The sequence below is a fragment of the Eutrigla gurnardus genome (genome assembly GCF_963514095.1).
Source record: "Eutrigla gurnardus genome assembly, chromosome: 10".
In the NCBI taxonomy this organism is placed as follows: domain Eukaryota; kingdom Metazoa; phylum Chordata; class Actinopteri; order Perciformes; family Triglidae; genus Eutrigla; species Eutrigla gurnardus.
In genome coordinates, this window is record NC_139924.1 from 28,799,612 (window position 1) to 28,814,621 (window position 15,010).

Genomic DNA, 15,010 nt, shown 5'->3' on the forward strand with positions numbered 1-15,010 from the left:
TCAAGAGAGACTTGTGTTTGTCTAAACCCCCAGACCCCTCCTCCCCCTAATACTGCGGTGGACTGGCCAGCCGGGGCGAGGTAATCCCTGCAGGTAAACACACACACAGAAGACTTCAGGATTCTGCTGGTGGATCCGGTTCTGGTCTCCTTCAGGTAGCTTTTTTTTTTTAATGACACTAAATTCCTGTCGTCATAGCAACGAGTCACACCGTGTGTCCACACACACACACACCTCGCTCTGCGTTCTTTCGGTTTGTGATTTAGTGCATCACAGGCGGTTTCAGCGTTTAACCACACAGACGTTTCAGGTCCAAGAAAAGATTAAAATATATATATTTATATACATAAACCACACGCCTCGGCCGCAGCAGAAACATTCAAATGTGATACTTGTCACCGTTTGATTGTACGACTTCTGGTCTTCGTAGAAATGTGTTTGTATTCAAACATACGTAGCAACTCACTGGTGACAACTTTAGGATGAGCAACGCCGGCAACGAGCCGGCAACACAGAAAGGAGGCGATGGCAACAAAGAGAGAAAACACAACCGGGTTTCTTTTCTTTTTTAAAAATGCAATTTGTATTAAAAGTCTTTTTTTTGTGTAAGCGGCCGGCCCCCCGTTGTTTAAGGGGCCGGCCCTGAATTCAAACTTACAATCAGGTTAGATTTGTCACAACGGTACATCATCACATTTCCTTGTTAAAAACAACAAACAGAAAAGTAAACAGAAAGAAGGTTTGGGTTTAAGGTGGTCTGGAAAGGTGAGCGTTTAGGTGTTATACGGAGACTCCAGTACCTGTGCATTTCAAGACATTTGGCCAGACTAAAAGCAGATTAAACACCTTAAAATAAAACGTTTAAAAACAGAAAACCACGCTGCGTTCCCAAAAAGCCGCTCGTCCTTTCCTTCCTCCGAGAGATTATCCAGAAGTGTGGCTCGCCGTGTCGAAGGGGTCTTCTGGTGAAACGTAGGTTGGCACTAAATCTGAACAGCTGATTTGTTTTGTTGGAAAAGGCACTCGACACAAAGTGTGGGGGGGGTCGGGTCACCGCCCCCCGGTGTCACATCAGTTAAGGTCCTCTCACTGCCGGAGAAACAAGTGGCACTCATCACATTTTTTAAACTCCACCAGCACTATAAGTGTCATTTTGACTTTGGGAAGAGGAAAAAAAACGTGTTGTTGCTCAAAAATGAAAAATAAAAAGAATGGGCGAGGCAGATATCACCCCCACCTCCACCTCCACCTGCCCCCCACGGTGCAGTTATTTAACAAAATATACTCTCTGTCCGAGTCTTCTTATACAGAAATATCCATGAGTCTCTAAGTGTCGCCGTCCACCTCTCTTCCATCAGGGGGGGTTAGTTAGTTCCAGCTGTGAGGGGGGGGGGGGGCATCGATGGTGCAGCAAATATACTCCGACCCAGCAGAAATCCTGAAGAGCAGTGGACCCCTCCCTCCCTCCGAGCCCCCCCCCCTGCAGCATTCCTCCTCCAAGGCCGGGTGAGACACGAAGAAGAGCTCAACAGTAGACACTCGCTGCAACACACACACACACACACACACACACACACACACACACACACACACACACACACACACACACACACACACACACACACACACACACACACACACACACACAGAGGAACAGAATCAGTCACGAACACAGAGGCAAAAACACTGATTCACGTCCTCGACCTGCTGGACCCTGAATGTGCTGCTGTGTGCTCTTATTTTGGTAGGGTGTCATTTAACTCCAACCACTAACTTTGTAAACCTCATCAGATCTGCAAAATGAGTCAGACCCCCCCCCCCCCCCCTAAAAAAATCTGCTGAGCAAAACAATGGACTGCAAGTGTGTGTGTGTGTGTGTGTGTGTGTGTGTGTGTGTGTTAGCAGGGGAAACTACACACTGAGCTCACATGAACCACAGCTGACAATAAACTCAACACTGAAAGCTTCGTTTAAAAAGCACATCCGGGTATGTTGCTGCTATAATAAACATGTGCCAACGTGTTTTTATCACTGGTTATAACGTCACTAACATTATGTGTGTGTGTGTGACGTACCAACTCACCATTGTCAAACTGAAACCCGAGCGAAGAGTTCAAACGTGTGTGGTTGTTTTAAAGGATGACACAGGACGAACAGCACTGGTCGTCGCCGTTCGGCGTCGAGGCGTAGTTCATCTGTCGCACGATCTCGGCGAACAGTTCGTCCACCGACGTCTTGTTCTTCGCCGAAGTCTCAATGAACGGGCAGTTCCACTCGTCCGCGAGCGCCTTCCCTTCGCCGGACGACACCTCGCGCTCGCCCTCCAGGTCCACCTTGTTGCCCACCAGGATCATGGGCACGCGCTCGTACCGCTTCACGCGGATGATCTGGTCCCGCATGGGCTTGATGTCCTGGAAGCTCTGCTGGTTCACCAGGCTGTAGACCAGGATGAAGCCCTGGCCGTTCTTGATGTACAGGTCTCGCATGGAGGCGAACTGCTCGGTGCCCGCCGTGTCCAGGATCTCCAGCACGGACGGCGACGAGTCCACCTCGATCTCCTTCCGGTAGAAGTCCTCTATCGTGGGGTCGTACTTCTCGATGAAGGAGCCCGTCACGAACTGGACGGTGAGCGCGGACTTGCCGACCCCTCCGGACCCGAGGACCACTACTTTGTACTCTCTCATGGTTCCTCCACCCCCCCCCCCTGGACGAAAACAGCCGCCGCGCCCGCTTCCGCTCCGCTAGCCGCCCTGCTGGGTGTTCAAACCGCTCGCCGCTGCGCCTCCGCCACCACTTCTGTAAACGGGGCTCCGGTCGGTGGACGCGGGGCGTGGCCCTCGACTATCGCCTGTCGCGGGGAGGGGTAGGGGGGGTAGATACGGTGGTCCCGGACCCGCGTTCAGCATCTGTTCTGTGGCATGTTGAGTTGTTTCGCCCCGGCCGGTTCTTCAGCGAGCTTCTTCCCCCAGCCTTCGTTCAAGTCGCCACCGTTTTCTCTCTTCGGCGGAGTCAAGCGCGACGTCACACCACAACCCTCCACTTCCGGCACAGAGTTTTCAAAGTAAAGGTTTAAAACAATTCAAATTTAACGCGAACTTGTTTACGAAAGACAAACCGATTACTTAGTCGGTAAATAAAACTATCTCAGATTACGTCGCAAAAATCGTCGCGGTTTTACATTTTTTTCTCTCACGGATTACTAACTTGACTCTCTTAAAATGCGAGCCGTTTTGATTTCCGGTGCAGGGCGTCTTCGTTAAGTAGCGACCGTTTTCTCCCTTCGGCGGAGTCAAGCGCGACGTCACACCACAACCACCCACTTCCGGTACGGATTTTCAAAGTAAAATCGTAACTTTAAAATTAAACTCGAACGTGTCTCGCGAGAGTCAATCCCGTTAACGGTTACTTCCTCGTTAAATTAAACCGTCCCCAAGTTATGTTGCGAAAATCGTCGCTAGTTTGATCTTTATCGTCGATTTACAACTATCTTACTCTCTTTAAAAAGCGAGCCGTTTTGATTTCCGGTACAGCGTTCGCTAACTCAAGCTAGCTTGACCTCGTGACCTCGCAGGCGCTTCCTGCCCACGCTCAAGCTGCGTCCTACGTCACTCGGTGTTTAATTAAAGGTGCAGTGCCGCTTTTATCGTCGGCAGCTCCCCCAGCAGAGCTGCCACACCTTAGTTTCGACATCTTACCATGTTTGACTCACTCTCACGCAACTTCCCAGAAAGTCTCATCTATAGACAGCTTATTGCTTAATCCCCAAACACTTTGTGACGCCTTCTTCCACTTTATTTCCAAATAATAAAACTTCTAACAGGAACCCTGCGAGTTCAGATTTACACAATATCCACCAACCTGTGTGCCACAACAAAAACAGTGAACAGGAAGTGACTCACAGTCCTGAGGAGCATGACCCCATTTAACATTGTTGTTCAATGATTCCACACTCTTGGTGTTATTTTTACTTTTCTTGATGCAGCTTATTTCACGTCTTTCAGATTTTAATATCTCAACCACATGCAAGAAGGAAACGACTCTGAATTCAGAAGTTATCGACTCCATCGATCTTTAATCAGTTCTTTAAGTGATCACGTTTCTGTGATGTCATCATCGGCGTCGCCCTTATAAAACCGTGAAACAACCGTTTCCGATCTCTGCCTCACACTGATTCCAAACCGGGGTCGTGACCCTGCAGCCGACACCTTCCCCCAAATCCTGTTAGTCAGAGCCTGTAGACCAGCAGCACTCGGCCCCATGTGGAGCCTCCAGAGACCAGGATGTGGATTGGTGTGTGTGTGTGTGTGTGTGTGTGTGTGTGTGTGTGTGTGTGTGTGTGTGTGTGTGTGTGTGTGTGTGTGTGTGTGTGTGTGTGTGTGTGTGTGTGTGTGTGTGTGTGTGTGTGCGCAGAGTTTATGTTTCACACGCGGCTGATAATTAGATGGACGTGGTGAAGACTTCATCAATTAAAAAGATTCTCCCATAAACAGATCAACGAGTCTCCCTCCCTAAAAACACTGAGTTCAAAGACAAACAGAAGAATTAGCAACATCCACTGATTGATATTGAAATATTGATAATTGCAGCCTTAAAGGTATATTTGCATTGCTAAACTGTTATCCACATATTCAAGCTCTCTTTGCCCCGATCTAACACTTCCACCTCATATCATCCGTGCTCACTGCTCTCTCATTTTAATATCTATATTTACAGATGCATCAGAAAATGCCAAAGAGAGTGGCTCACTTAACTCATTTTATTTATTTGAGTAACAAGCAAATGTTTCAGGTTTCTTCTGAATGTTTTCAAGCTCTTTGACTTCAGACTGATGCCGTGAAAGCAGAAATATTCATATCCAACCTCCCGTCAGGTTTCTTTTCTCTCAGTGGAGCGTGAAAGCGGAGATGATCGGAGGCCAGGATCTGCAGGGCCATGCTGTTGGTCCAGCTGAAGCCCGGCTGCAGGAAGGACAGATCAGCAAAGCAGCAAAACACAGAGTGATGATGATGATTCACATGGGTTTTAAGTGAAGAATCAGAAGACTTGACAGGACGTCATACCCTCCTCTGCCACCAGGTTTGCCGTCTCCGTCAGGAGGAAGAAAACGTTCTGAGTCATCGCTGATCCGTGACACTGAAACCACAGAGACTCACCTTCTCTAACATGGCTTCATACTTCTATTCCAACCAGTTAGTCCTGATCCGTCGCCGGGCCAACGCCAGCCGCTGAAAGTCTTCTGAAGGCAGGAAACCTGGAGCACAAGGAGACTTTTAATTATATATATATATATATTTAATTTAAATGTGAGGCCTGCTGGTCGGATGCCGTCCTCGGGGATCGAAGTCACAGAACACAGAGCAAAAATAAGTCAAGAGGAAAATCACAGTAAATAAGCAACAAGCAAGGCTGGCTGAGCTTCACCACAGCAGATACCGAGTGTCTGGGATTTGTAGTCAAATATTAAATATGATGACTACGTAACTTGTCGTTTTAAAAAGAAATCCTGTTATGAAACATTTTCCTTCAGACGGTTTTAAGTGTTTCCACTGATGAAGAAATGCAGCAACGTGCCAGTAAACAGCTTTCTAGTAAATGCAGATGGTGAAAGGACTTTGAGGTGTCGGGGATCGAACCACCGATCTTTCAATTAACAGACAAGCCGCTCTCCTACCGATAACACCGGTTTAAACTCCAGTAAACCGCCTTAAACCAGACTGCCTTAAACCAGACCTGCAGCCCAGCAGTTGAACCGGATTAATGTAGTTTCTAACTCGTGGAGAACAAGAGCAGAAGATGAACCTTAAAACCACGTTGCATCCTGAGAAGTTCTCACGCAGAGAAAACACAGCAACAAGTTGAACTATCGGCAATCAATAAGTTCAGATATTGATTGTATTGATCCATACCATAGATGAGCATCTGCTGCAGGCGTGAAGGTCCCACTGCTGGCAGACTCCCTCAGAGAGGCCGGGACCCCGTTAGGGTCTCCGTTAGGGACCTGGAGAGCACCGCGGCCCTGCAGAGACATGGAGACCAGCAAACAGGTGTGTGTGTGTGTGCGCCATCTGCTGGAGCAAAAGAGCACAGTTCATATTACACCCTGCCAAATCAGGAGGACTCGAGGCTGGAGGTGGAGGCAGGGAAACCCAACCCCAACGCCCCCCCACAGACTGTATGATCTCCTGTAGCTCAGCGTTCAAGATACATCTGCATTTCTTTATAGGAAACTCAAACATCACTGCATGGAGGAAAAACAATGTTTTCTTTTAGATGAACTGGTCCTTTAGAAGCCGTACAGCCACCAGCAGTCCAACCTTTGAGGAACCTTTGAGGAACCTTTGAGGAACCTTGGTCACACGGTGACGGAGGAGCAGAGTTCACACAGGTGAGAAGAGCTACTGATGAGAACTCTTCTGCATGTTGAGCTTCAGGTGAGTTTACAACCGACACCTGAACAGCAGCGTCACACTGCCCCCTAGCTGTGGAAGAGAGTAGTGTCGGCCAAAGACAACAACACAAAAAATAAATTTCAGTGAGCTTTTATTCAACATAACTTTGTCCAATCTTTTCCAATAATAATCATGACATCCTTTAAACTGAAGTCCATTGTAAAATTAGCATCACTGAAAAAAAAGCCAATTAAATAACGACCAAATTTCCATCAAATAAAAAATAAATTCCTCTTCACTTAAATTTGGAGATTTTAAATTAGATTTACTTCACTTTGAATGTTTCATTTGAAAAAAAAAAAAAAGTTCAAATCTTAGGGCAACTTTTTTTTTCCGAAATATGTTTTTTTTTTTTAATTCCCATTACCGTAACTTTGGCCCGTTGGATGGAATCATCCCGTTTTTGAAAACGCCCCAAAGGCTCCTCCCCTTTTTTTTATTTTACTGATGCACCAGTTTGTTTGAGAGAAGAAATCCCAAACGGACGACTCTCACATCCTCCGACAGATCAACGATAGCACGGCCAGATTCCACACAACTTGTGTTTTTCAGAAATGTTTGTAGTTTTTAGTCGGAACCATCGAGAGGATGAACGTGTGCATCAGGGCAGCAAGAACGCCAATTAAACCCCACCCCCAAATTTAAAAAAACACCTTAAAGAATGAGACAATTTAGTTTATTCAATTTAGTCACCCGATTTAGGGCAAGATGCTCTTGTCTCAGTCTTTAAGGTTCTCAACATGGCAGCCACTGGCAGTAAGGCTCCATCAGAAGGTGGCGATGATGGAGTCACGGTTAGTGCCGGTGGCCGACAGACAGGCAGCTGCCAAGCGCCCGCACAAGGAGATCCCTGTTCACTCAACTAATGTTTGGTTTCATTTTAAGGGTTTTAGAAAAATAAAGAAAAACAATTAACAAAAAAACAGCCCTCCCACCCAAACCCGATGAGCCAAATTCAATGTCCAAGTATTTCAGGGGGAAAACAATACGGCTGAGTGAACAGGGATCGTCCTAACCAATGAGAAATAAAAGGGTCATATTATCATTCTATATTTTTAAAAAGAGCGTAAATTAAATGTGCAACATTACTTCTCATCGATTAGAACAGAGAGCATCTCACCACAACAACAACAACAACTAAAAAAAAGGGGAACCTCATTTGCAAAAAAGCTTTCAGCTGAAAACACAAGTTGTCAGAGAACCTTCATGCAACACAAGGTCGTCAGTTACATCATCCAAAACCCAAAACATCAATTAAAGGGCAGGGAAATAATCAGAAGTTGCCAGAGTTCCTTTTTTTTTTTAAACAAGCAGTCCTAATGTAATTTATGTCATCCTTCATGATCATTCCCTCTGTGCCAACGTCTTCTTTGTGTTGCTGCTGTTCTGCTTCACATCTGGGCTTCATGAACACAAAGCAGTGCAGTGTTATTGCCTGAGCCCGTCACTCTGTGCATGTAAGTGCAGCCCGACCTGCTCGGGGAGCTTTAAATTATCATCTAAACGAGGCGGCCTTCGTCTCAGCAGGTTGGTGAGTTTTAAAATTAAAATGCAGCTAAACTCGATGCACAGAGAATTAACCTCTGCTACATGTTTAGGTCACATGGTGCATTCTGAAGCATTTGGCCAACATTCAACAAAAATAATAATAAAGGGGAGGGGGGGGGGGGACATAAATCCACAGCTTCCTCCTCCAACATTTGTGAAGTGATGTCATCGTTTCTAGGAACACCGAATGTAACAGCTGATGCCTCCCCACTAAACTAATGCTTCTGCCAATCCGGCTGCACTGCAGCGCGTAGTACGACTACGTGATATTAGAATATTATTTGCTCTTATCTTCAGAGAGAGAGTCGGTTTCACAAGTTAAGGCTGGGGACAACAAAGAATTCATTCCTCAAAATGCACATTTAACAAAAAGCCGTCCGTCGAGAGCGGGCGCTCGTTAACGCTAACGGAGCGGTCGGTTTCCAACGAGCTCCGCTTAAGTGCAGCTTCCAGGAGGATTGCACTACACATCAAAATTTAAAGGGGGGGGGGGGGGCTAGAAGATTATCAGTGAACGCTGCCTCTGAACACATTTCATGCACACGGTCATTTAAATGTTTTTAGAGATTCTAATAAATTCTGCATTTTTCTAAAATGATAAATAAATTCACAGGCCAATACTGCAGATGAAACAAACCGGAGGTGAAGGAAAGCGTCTCCAGTGGTAACGAGAGTGAAAGGGGGAGAAAAGAAAAATAGATATATTTTCAGTTTGTCGGCCAGCCTTTAGAACTCGTTAAAACAATCTTAAAATTAAGGTATATACACAAGATGTCTTGCAGAATTAAGTATGGCCATCCATACGAAGGTGAAACAGAAAAACAAAAAGAGGAACAGACAAAAAAAGCATTCCCTACAATTAAAGTCCATGGAAAGGGGAATCCTCATGACTCACGGTGTTGAGAGGCTGCTTATTCATTCTTAGTGTTCTGATGCTGAAGACGGGAGGAAAGCAGCCGGGTCTTTTTAAGAAGCCAACGTCCTCACAAGCAAACTGACAGGCTGGCTGCCTCGTGGAACTGAATCCAGCATCGTAGTCCGTGGAACATCCAAGTCCGTTCCTCGTTTCTCAGCCAGACTCGGGTGCAGCGAAGCCCCAAACCCAGACCGGCCCCCCCTGCTAAATCATCTCCATCCCATTGCAAACGGACGACCAACCAACCCAAAGAAACTAAACGGGTATGAATTCACCCACGTGGTCGGACATTGAAATCAGTGAAACTAACTCTCTCATTTTCAGGTGAATGTGTGTGTGTGTGTGGTATGAAGATGACCAATGGAGGGTTATTACTTTAGAATGGAGTTGATCTGCTTGTTAAGGCACTTGATACAAACTTGGTTAAAACGTTCCAAAATAAAAGTGGTGGATGGAGGGTGCTGTAGCGGTCTGTTGGTGCTGGCTTTGTGTCGTTCCGGGTGGACATGAGTCTTTAACGATGCGGCGCAGCGATATCCTCTCGACTTCGGTCCCGAGCTTTCCTCCGGGTGCTCGTGTCTTCAGAGGCCTCTAGAAAGGCAAATGAGTTCTTCCCAAACGTGTCCCATCGGCAGAATACACATTCCTTATGGTGGCATCCAAAAAAAGGAAGACGGACAGAAACTGTACATAAAAAAAATAAAATAAAAAACGAGAACTCCAAGAAGAGGGGGGAGGGGATGAAAAAAGAGACGAAGGGGAAATGAGGCTGGACTGATCTGTGGAGAGGAGAGACATTCAGTTAATTCAGTCCTCGGACAGTAACTAAGTGAATGATTTCAGTATGCAGGAATACATTAAAACGTGTCCCTCTATAGATTACCTGTAATCTCTAATTATACAGCAGGTATGACCTGGACTTCCCCTCAATGACTGAATGAATGTCAGTTCAGTAAAAACTGCATTAAAAGAAGACGCTTGTTCCTTGTTTGACAGTTATAATAGCTAAAGTATGTAAAGTTGAACCAGTGATGCCAATAAGCCTACGTGACGACTGAACCAGGACGGCGGTTCATTGCGGTGGGAGAGGAACTCACTGGCTCATGGCTTGACTTCCTCGCCACTCTCGCTGTGGTACTCGGCCACGTAGAGGCTCTTGTCGATGATGCCGGGGATGGGCTTGATCTCCGTGCCGAGCTGCTCCTCGATCTCCTTCAGGTTGAGGCGATCATCGTAAGTGATGAGGTTGATGGCCAGACCCAAGTGTCCGAAGCGGCCTGGATGTGTTACAGATGTAGACTCAAATCATCATTTATCTAAAATTAAGTATTCCGGACGAGGCTGCACAGGAGAACATGTGGGCTCTTACCAGATCTACCGATGCGATGAAGGTACGTTTCTCCCAGCCTGGGAAAGTCGAAGTTGATCACAACATTCACAGCTTGAATGTCTATTCCTCTCGTGAAGAGGTCTAGAGGACACAAGGCAGGGAATCAAACCTTTAACACAAACTTATCACACAGCCGGAGCAACAATGTCAGCATCTACAGCCTTTCATTTCAACCCAGGTATTGCTCTCACAAGATTTAGATATTCAGGTTTCAAACTCTGCATGATAACAACTCTATTTAATGTCGCCGGTAGTACTTGATAAAAATGAATTTGTGTGCATTAAACAAGGAAAATGAATTCAGTTAGTCTGTCAGAAAGCAGATTCTAGCTGTAATCTGACTACACAAAGCTGATATCATGAATATCATCATCTATACACGGTAAAATCAACAGCCTCAGCTGGTGCACAATGAGCATCCTGTGAGTGTGCACGTGCACGTGCACGGCTCTACCACTCACCAGTGCAGACAAGATTCCGGCAGAGGCCGTTTCTGAAGTCGTGGAACACACGGTTGCGATGCTCCTGGAGAACAGAGACGTCATGTGATCACCGTGGAGGATTCAGAAGTACAACACATGTTAGAAGAACACCATGGAATGTGTATGTAGCTCTCTCTTTATGGTCTGTATTAAACACCAGTTAACCAGGACTGCTTCCAAATTAAATATGAACTAAATAAACACTGAGAACGGCAGCAGCCTCCAGTACAGATACATGCACGTCTACACGAAGCACCGTTTTAACGTCCACCAGAATGAACAGTAGCAGCAGTTCTGGTGTGTATTTCGGTCTGAGCGCCGGCATTTGAGCTGACCTGTCTCATCTTGGCATGAATGTAGAAACATGAATAACCGAGCTGGGAGATCTTCTTGGCAAGCAGCTCAACTCTCTGAGAGGAGTTGCAGAAGATTATAGACTGGTTGATCTGGAGCTGGAATAAAACATTCAAAAGAAAGTCAAAATCAATGTTTGAATTGGGATTTTAAGTATCCAATGATGCACATGTCTAATGCAAAACCAAACGTTCAAATTGACTCCTAAAAATACTACTAATAATAATAATATATGACAGCAGCAATTTGCAATAAAATCCTGCAGTCTAGTTGGCAGTTTTCATATCGGATCATGAGGTGCGGATGGGCAACACTTACCCTGGAGAACAAGGTGTTGAGACAATGGACTTTCTGCCTTTCAGATACATAAGCGTAATACTGAGTCACACCCTTCAGGGTCAGCTCCTCCATCAGGTTGATCTCGTAGGGTTTCTGTAAGTGTGCATTCTACAAAACAAGACATTCAGGCTGAGCTCCAGATTCCAAAGGCAGACTCATCAATAATAACCAAACATGAGTTATCGATCTACCATGAACTTCTGCACGCTGAGAGGGAAGGTTGCAGAATAGAGCAGGATCTGCCTCTGTTTGGGCAGGAAGCCCAGCATTTCCTCCATCATCACCACAAAGTCCTGAGACAGCAGTTTGTCAGCCTGGTGAGCAGAGAGACGTCGGGGTGAAGGTACGTTTCAGGATGTGAACCAAACAGAGTCAACTTTACTTACTTCATCCAGGACGATCATCTGCACTTGATTGACTTTGGCCAGTCCTTTCTTGATGAGGTCTAAAATCCTCCCCGGAGTGGCAATGATCACATGTACTGGCAAATTCAAAAACGGTCAAATTAGTACAAATATAAGCCCCTTGAGAGAATCTCCATTAATATTTCAGTAATTTCAGATTGATATGAAGACAAACAACTATGCATCTCAACATCAATGGAGGTAAGGATGTTTGTAAAATTGCGGCGTTTACCCGTTTCATCGAGTCTCATGATGTCATCACGTAGGTTGGTTCCACCGGTGGTGGCCATGACCTTGACTCCACCCATGTGTTTGCTGACCTGGATACAGATTTGGCTGACTTGCAGAGCCAGTTCTCGGGTGGGCACGATGACCATAGCTGGGGAAACAAACACTCCTGAGATCAGAGAACGTATGAAACCTGAACCAGCTTAGGTCTAGTTTGGACACAAGAACAAAGCTTTGTCCAAACATAGTGTCAAGAGAAAGCAGACTTACACAGGTCAATTCATTCAATTATCATCAATAGGTCGGCAAGTAGCTTTCATTTTAATTAATCAGTTGCTCTTTGAGATATTGAATACACGATCACACACAGCTAAGAAGACCAGTGCATGTACGTGGAATATAACTTTCAACACATACATACAATAAATACACACAGACAGTAGGGTCTCACCTTGTATGCAGTCCCTCTTCAGGTCGATGCGTTCAAGTAAGGGAATGAGGTAGGCTCCACTCTTCCCCGTGCCATTTTTGGCTCTGGCCAAGATATCCCGTCCTGACAGTGCGATGGGAATGCTTTCCTCCTGCACACAACGCAGTAAATTACACAATCATGCACAATGCTACCTTTTTATTAGATTTCTGTTTACCATATTATGTCAGCACAGTCGATGTTTGGTCACTTAAAATGACACGTAGTGTGACTGGATGAATAGTAAAAAAGGGCAGAAGTCCCAGGTCGTTGCATCACCGTAGTCTGGTTTATGGCATTTAACCAGATTTTAAAGAAATGCACCACTTATTAATGAAGCAAAAGTATCAAGACCATTTTGGTAATGAGTCAAAGTGTTTCAAATTCAAACCCAGGTCTATAATTCTGAAAACAAGCAGAAAAACAGAGCTGTGTTCCACGAAGCAGAATTCGGGGTTAGTGAGGTTGGTTTTTGGCCGACGGTATCTAAGATCATCAAACATCCACTGACAGTTCATGATTGATCACATGTTGTGGAGCTGATAACCACCGTAGCAGGTCCATTTAGCTGGATGACGATGAGTTCGGGTCAGTTCAGATAATAAAGAGTGCTTTGTAGTTCAGCTGTGCTGCAGAAGAGTAAACGTACCTGGATTGGAGACGGCTTCTCCCAGCCCATCTCAAAGATTCCCATGAGAAGCTCCCTCTTTAGGCAATAATCTTCAAACTCGTTGCCTTTAGTTGCTGTCACATCCTGTAATCAGAATTATGGATCGATTAGCATCACAACATTGAAGCCAATATGGAAAGGCTAACAGTCGGTTTGTTTGACCGATGACTGGATTATATCAGAATTAATAGGGGAGAAAGTTATTAAAACAAACTAGTTACACAAATAATGTAGAAATAAAACATGTTGTACCCTAAAATCTGTAAATTACATGTAGAATGATTCTCTTGGAACTCGAGTAGAAACAACATGGAATGATTTAAAGGACCCATCATGTTTAAGGACCCATCATGAGCACAAGTAAACACAAATCTGCTCCAGTTTGTCAGATTTCCAGCTGAATTAAAAAGGAGAATTATTTTGTACCAACCGAAGTTTTCATCCTCATGTCTTTTGGGGGCAACTTCAGACTTTTCTTCCAGTCATCTCCAGGCCTGTGGAGGGTAATAAAAAGCTCTTGTGAGTAATAAGCACAACGTTAAACTCAAAAAACCTTCGCTTTCCAGTATTGATGACGTACTTGATGACAGCATTAGTTGTCGGGGCCAGCTGGGAATTGCCATTGTTGATTGTGCCTTTCATCTGATTAAGTTGCTGTAGTTGAGGGCCTCCTCCACCTCCACCTCCGCCTGGAGCTCCAGCGGGCTTCACCGAGCCTCTCAGCTGTCCGTTCTGGTTGGACAAGCCCAGAATCACCGGGATCTCGGTCCTGACGGTGCTCATGTTTTACTCGGCTTGGCTTCACAATTAAATCTATACAAAGTCTCTGGGTTGAAGCGAGTCCGCCCTGCCGGGACGATCCAAACCTTGAGATTGCTTCCTTCCCTCTAGACACTTTTAACAACTATTCAAATGTAAAAATTGTTCAATTTGAAATAGTGTCTCAGCGGGTTCCTCAACAATACTGATGTTCCTGGGACATCAAGTGCCCCAAAAAAAAGGAAGGGGAAAAAAAAAAAGAAAGAATCCTCTGAATATATTTTTTTTAGGAATCTTCCAAGCGTGGATTTCTTAAGCAAAATTAGCACAGAGGTTATCCGCCATTGTTTTATGGAAAACCATTACAGCAGGAGGGCTTAGCTTAGCTTCAAGGACTGGCAGACTGTTCAGCTAGCCATCTTGTTGAGCTTCACTGAGCCGATGCGTCCTCTCAGGTTTCTCCAACCCTGAAACATACGACACAAATATTAAAAAATACATATATATTTATACACCCGACAACAATGTCATCATATGTGGCATAATGCACAATATGCTGCATCTGCCTGTTAAGGAGAATTATGGGCTTCATATTGTTGATCAATAACTGACAGATTGCTGGCCTAACGTCAAAAGTTAGCCGTTAGCTCGTTGCTAACAATATAGAAACATCGTTGATACACGTCACGTTGATAATCAGCTGTACGGACACTATATATATATATATATTATTTATATAAGACAAAAAGTTACCTCAAATATCTACCGTCCGATTAGTGTGCTGGATAATATGCGAAACACAGCGGCCGAGCAGGTGCAGCGTTATAATAAACTAAGTGAACGGAAGCTAGCGCTACCAGCTAGCCAGGTTCGACATCCGGGCTATCCGAAAGTTAGCTCGCGACGCTTTTAGCTTCGTGCTAATGTTTATGCTGCTTCGTCACGCGACGTAAACAGAATATTTAATCCAAATCTAATTGTATGGATAGTCCTAACGATACT

General features: G+C 45.1%; 2 protein-coding genes across 2 annotated transcripts in view; both read right to left on the minus strand.

The window, feature by feature from the left end:
• Positions 1 to 540: 540 nt before the first annotated feature.
• LOC311019640 (ras-related protein Rap-2a) lies at positions 541 to 3,043 on the minus strand. Its single transcript, XM_084019230.1, has 2 exons — positions 2,084 to 3,043; positions 541 to 1,542 (listed from the first exon to the last, which is right to left on the minus strand). The coding sequence occupies exon 1, from the start codon at positions 2,682 to 2,684 to the stop codon at positions 2,133 to 2,135; it is 552 nt and encodes a 183-aa protein (XP_083875356.1). The 5' UTR covers positions 2,685 to 3,043; the 3' UTR covers positions 541 to 1,542; positions 2,084 to 2,132.
• A 3,480-nt stretch (positions 3,044 to 6,523) lies between these two features.
• ddx6 (DEAD (Asp-Glu-Ala-Asp) box helicase 6) overlaps positions 6,524 to 15,010 on the minus strand; it is an 8,829-nt gene continuing 342 nt past the window's right edge. Inside the window, exons 2-14 of the mRNA XM_084020086.1 lie at positions 13,830 to 14,475; positions 13,680 to 13,743; positions 13,229 to 13,333; positions 12,562 to 12,691; positions 12,115 to 12,261; positions 11,865 to 11,959; positions 11,670 to 11,792; positions 11,458 to 11,586; positions 11,121 to 11,237; positions 10,765 to 10,828; positions 10,283 to 10,384; positions 10,011 to 10,190; positions 6,524 to 9,692 (exon numbers count right to left, since the gene is read on the minus strand). Coding sequence (XP_083876212.1) covers positions 10,015 to 10,190; positions 10,283 to 10,384; positions 10,765 to 10,828; positions 11,121 to 11,237; positions 11,458 to 11,586; positions 11,670 to 11,792; positions 11,865 to 11,959; positions 12,115 to 12,261; positions 12,562 to 12,691; positions 13,229 to 13,333; positions 13,680 to 13,743; positions 13,830 to 14,032 — 1,455 coding nt within the window. The 5' untranslated portion in view covers positions 14,033 to 14,475 and the 3' untranslated portion in view covers positions 6,524 to 9,692; positions 10,011 to 10,014. The remainder of the gene's footprint in view (positions 9,693 to 10,010; positions 10,191 to 10,282; positions 10,385 to 10,764; positions 10,829 to 11,120; positions 11,238 to 11,457; positions 11,587 to 11,669; positions 11,793 to 11,864; positions 11,960 to 12,114; positions 12,262 to 12,561; positions 12,692 to 13,228; positions 13,334 to 13,679; positions 13,744 to 13,829; positions 14,476 to 15,010) is intronic.

Bases quoted from the DNA above. Each gene is read 5' to 3' on its own strand.
- LOC311019640 (XM_084019230.1), bottom strand. From the start codon at position 2,684: ATGAGAGAGTACAAAGTAGTGGTCCTCGGGTCCGGAGGGGTCGGCAAG.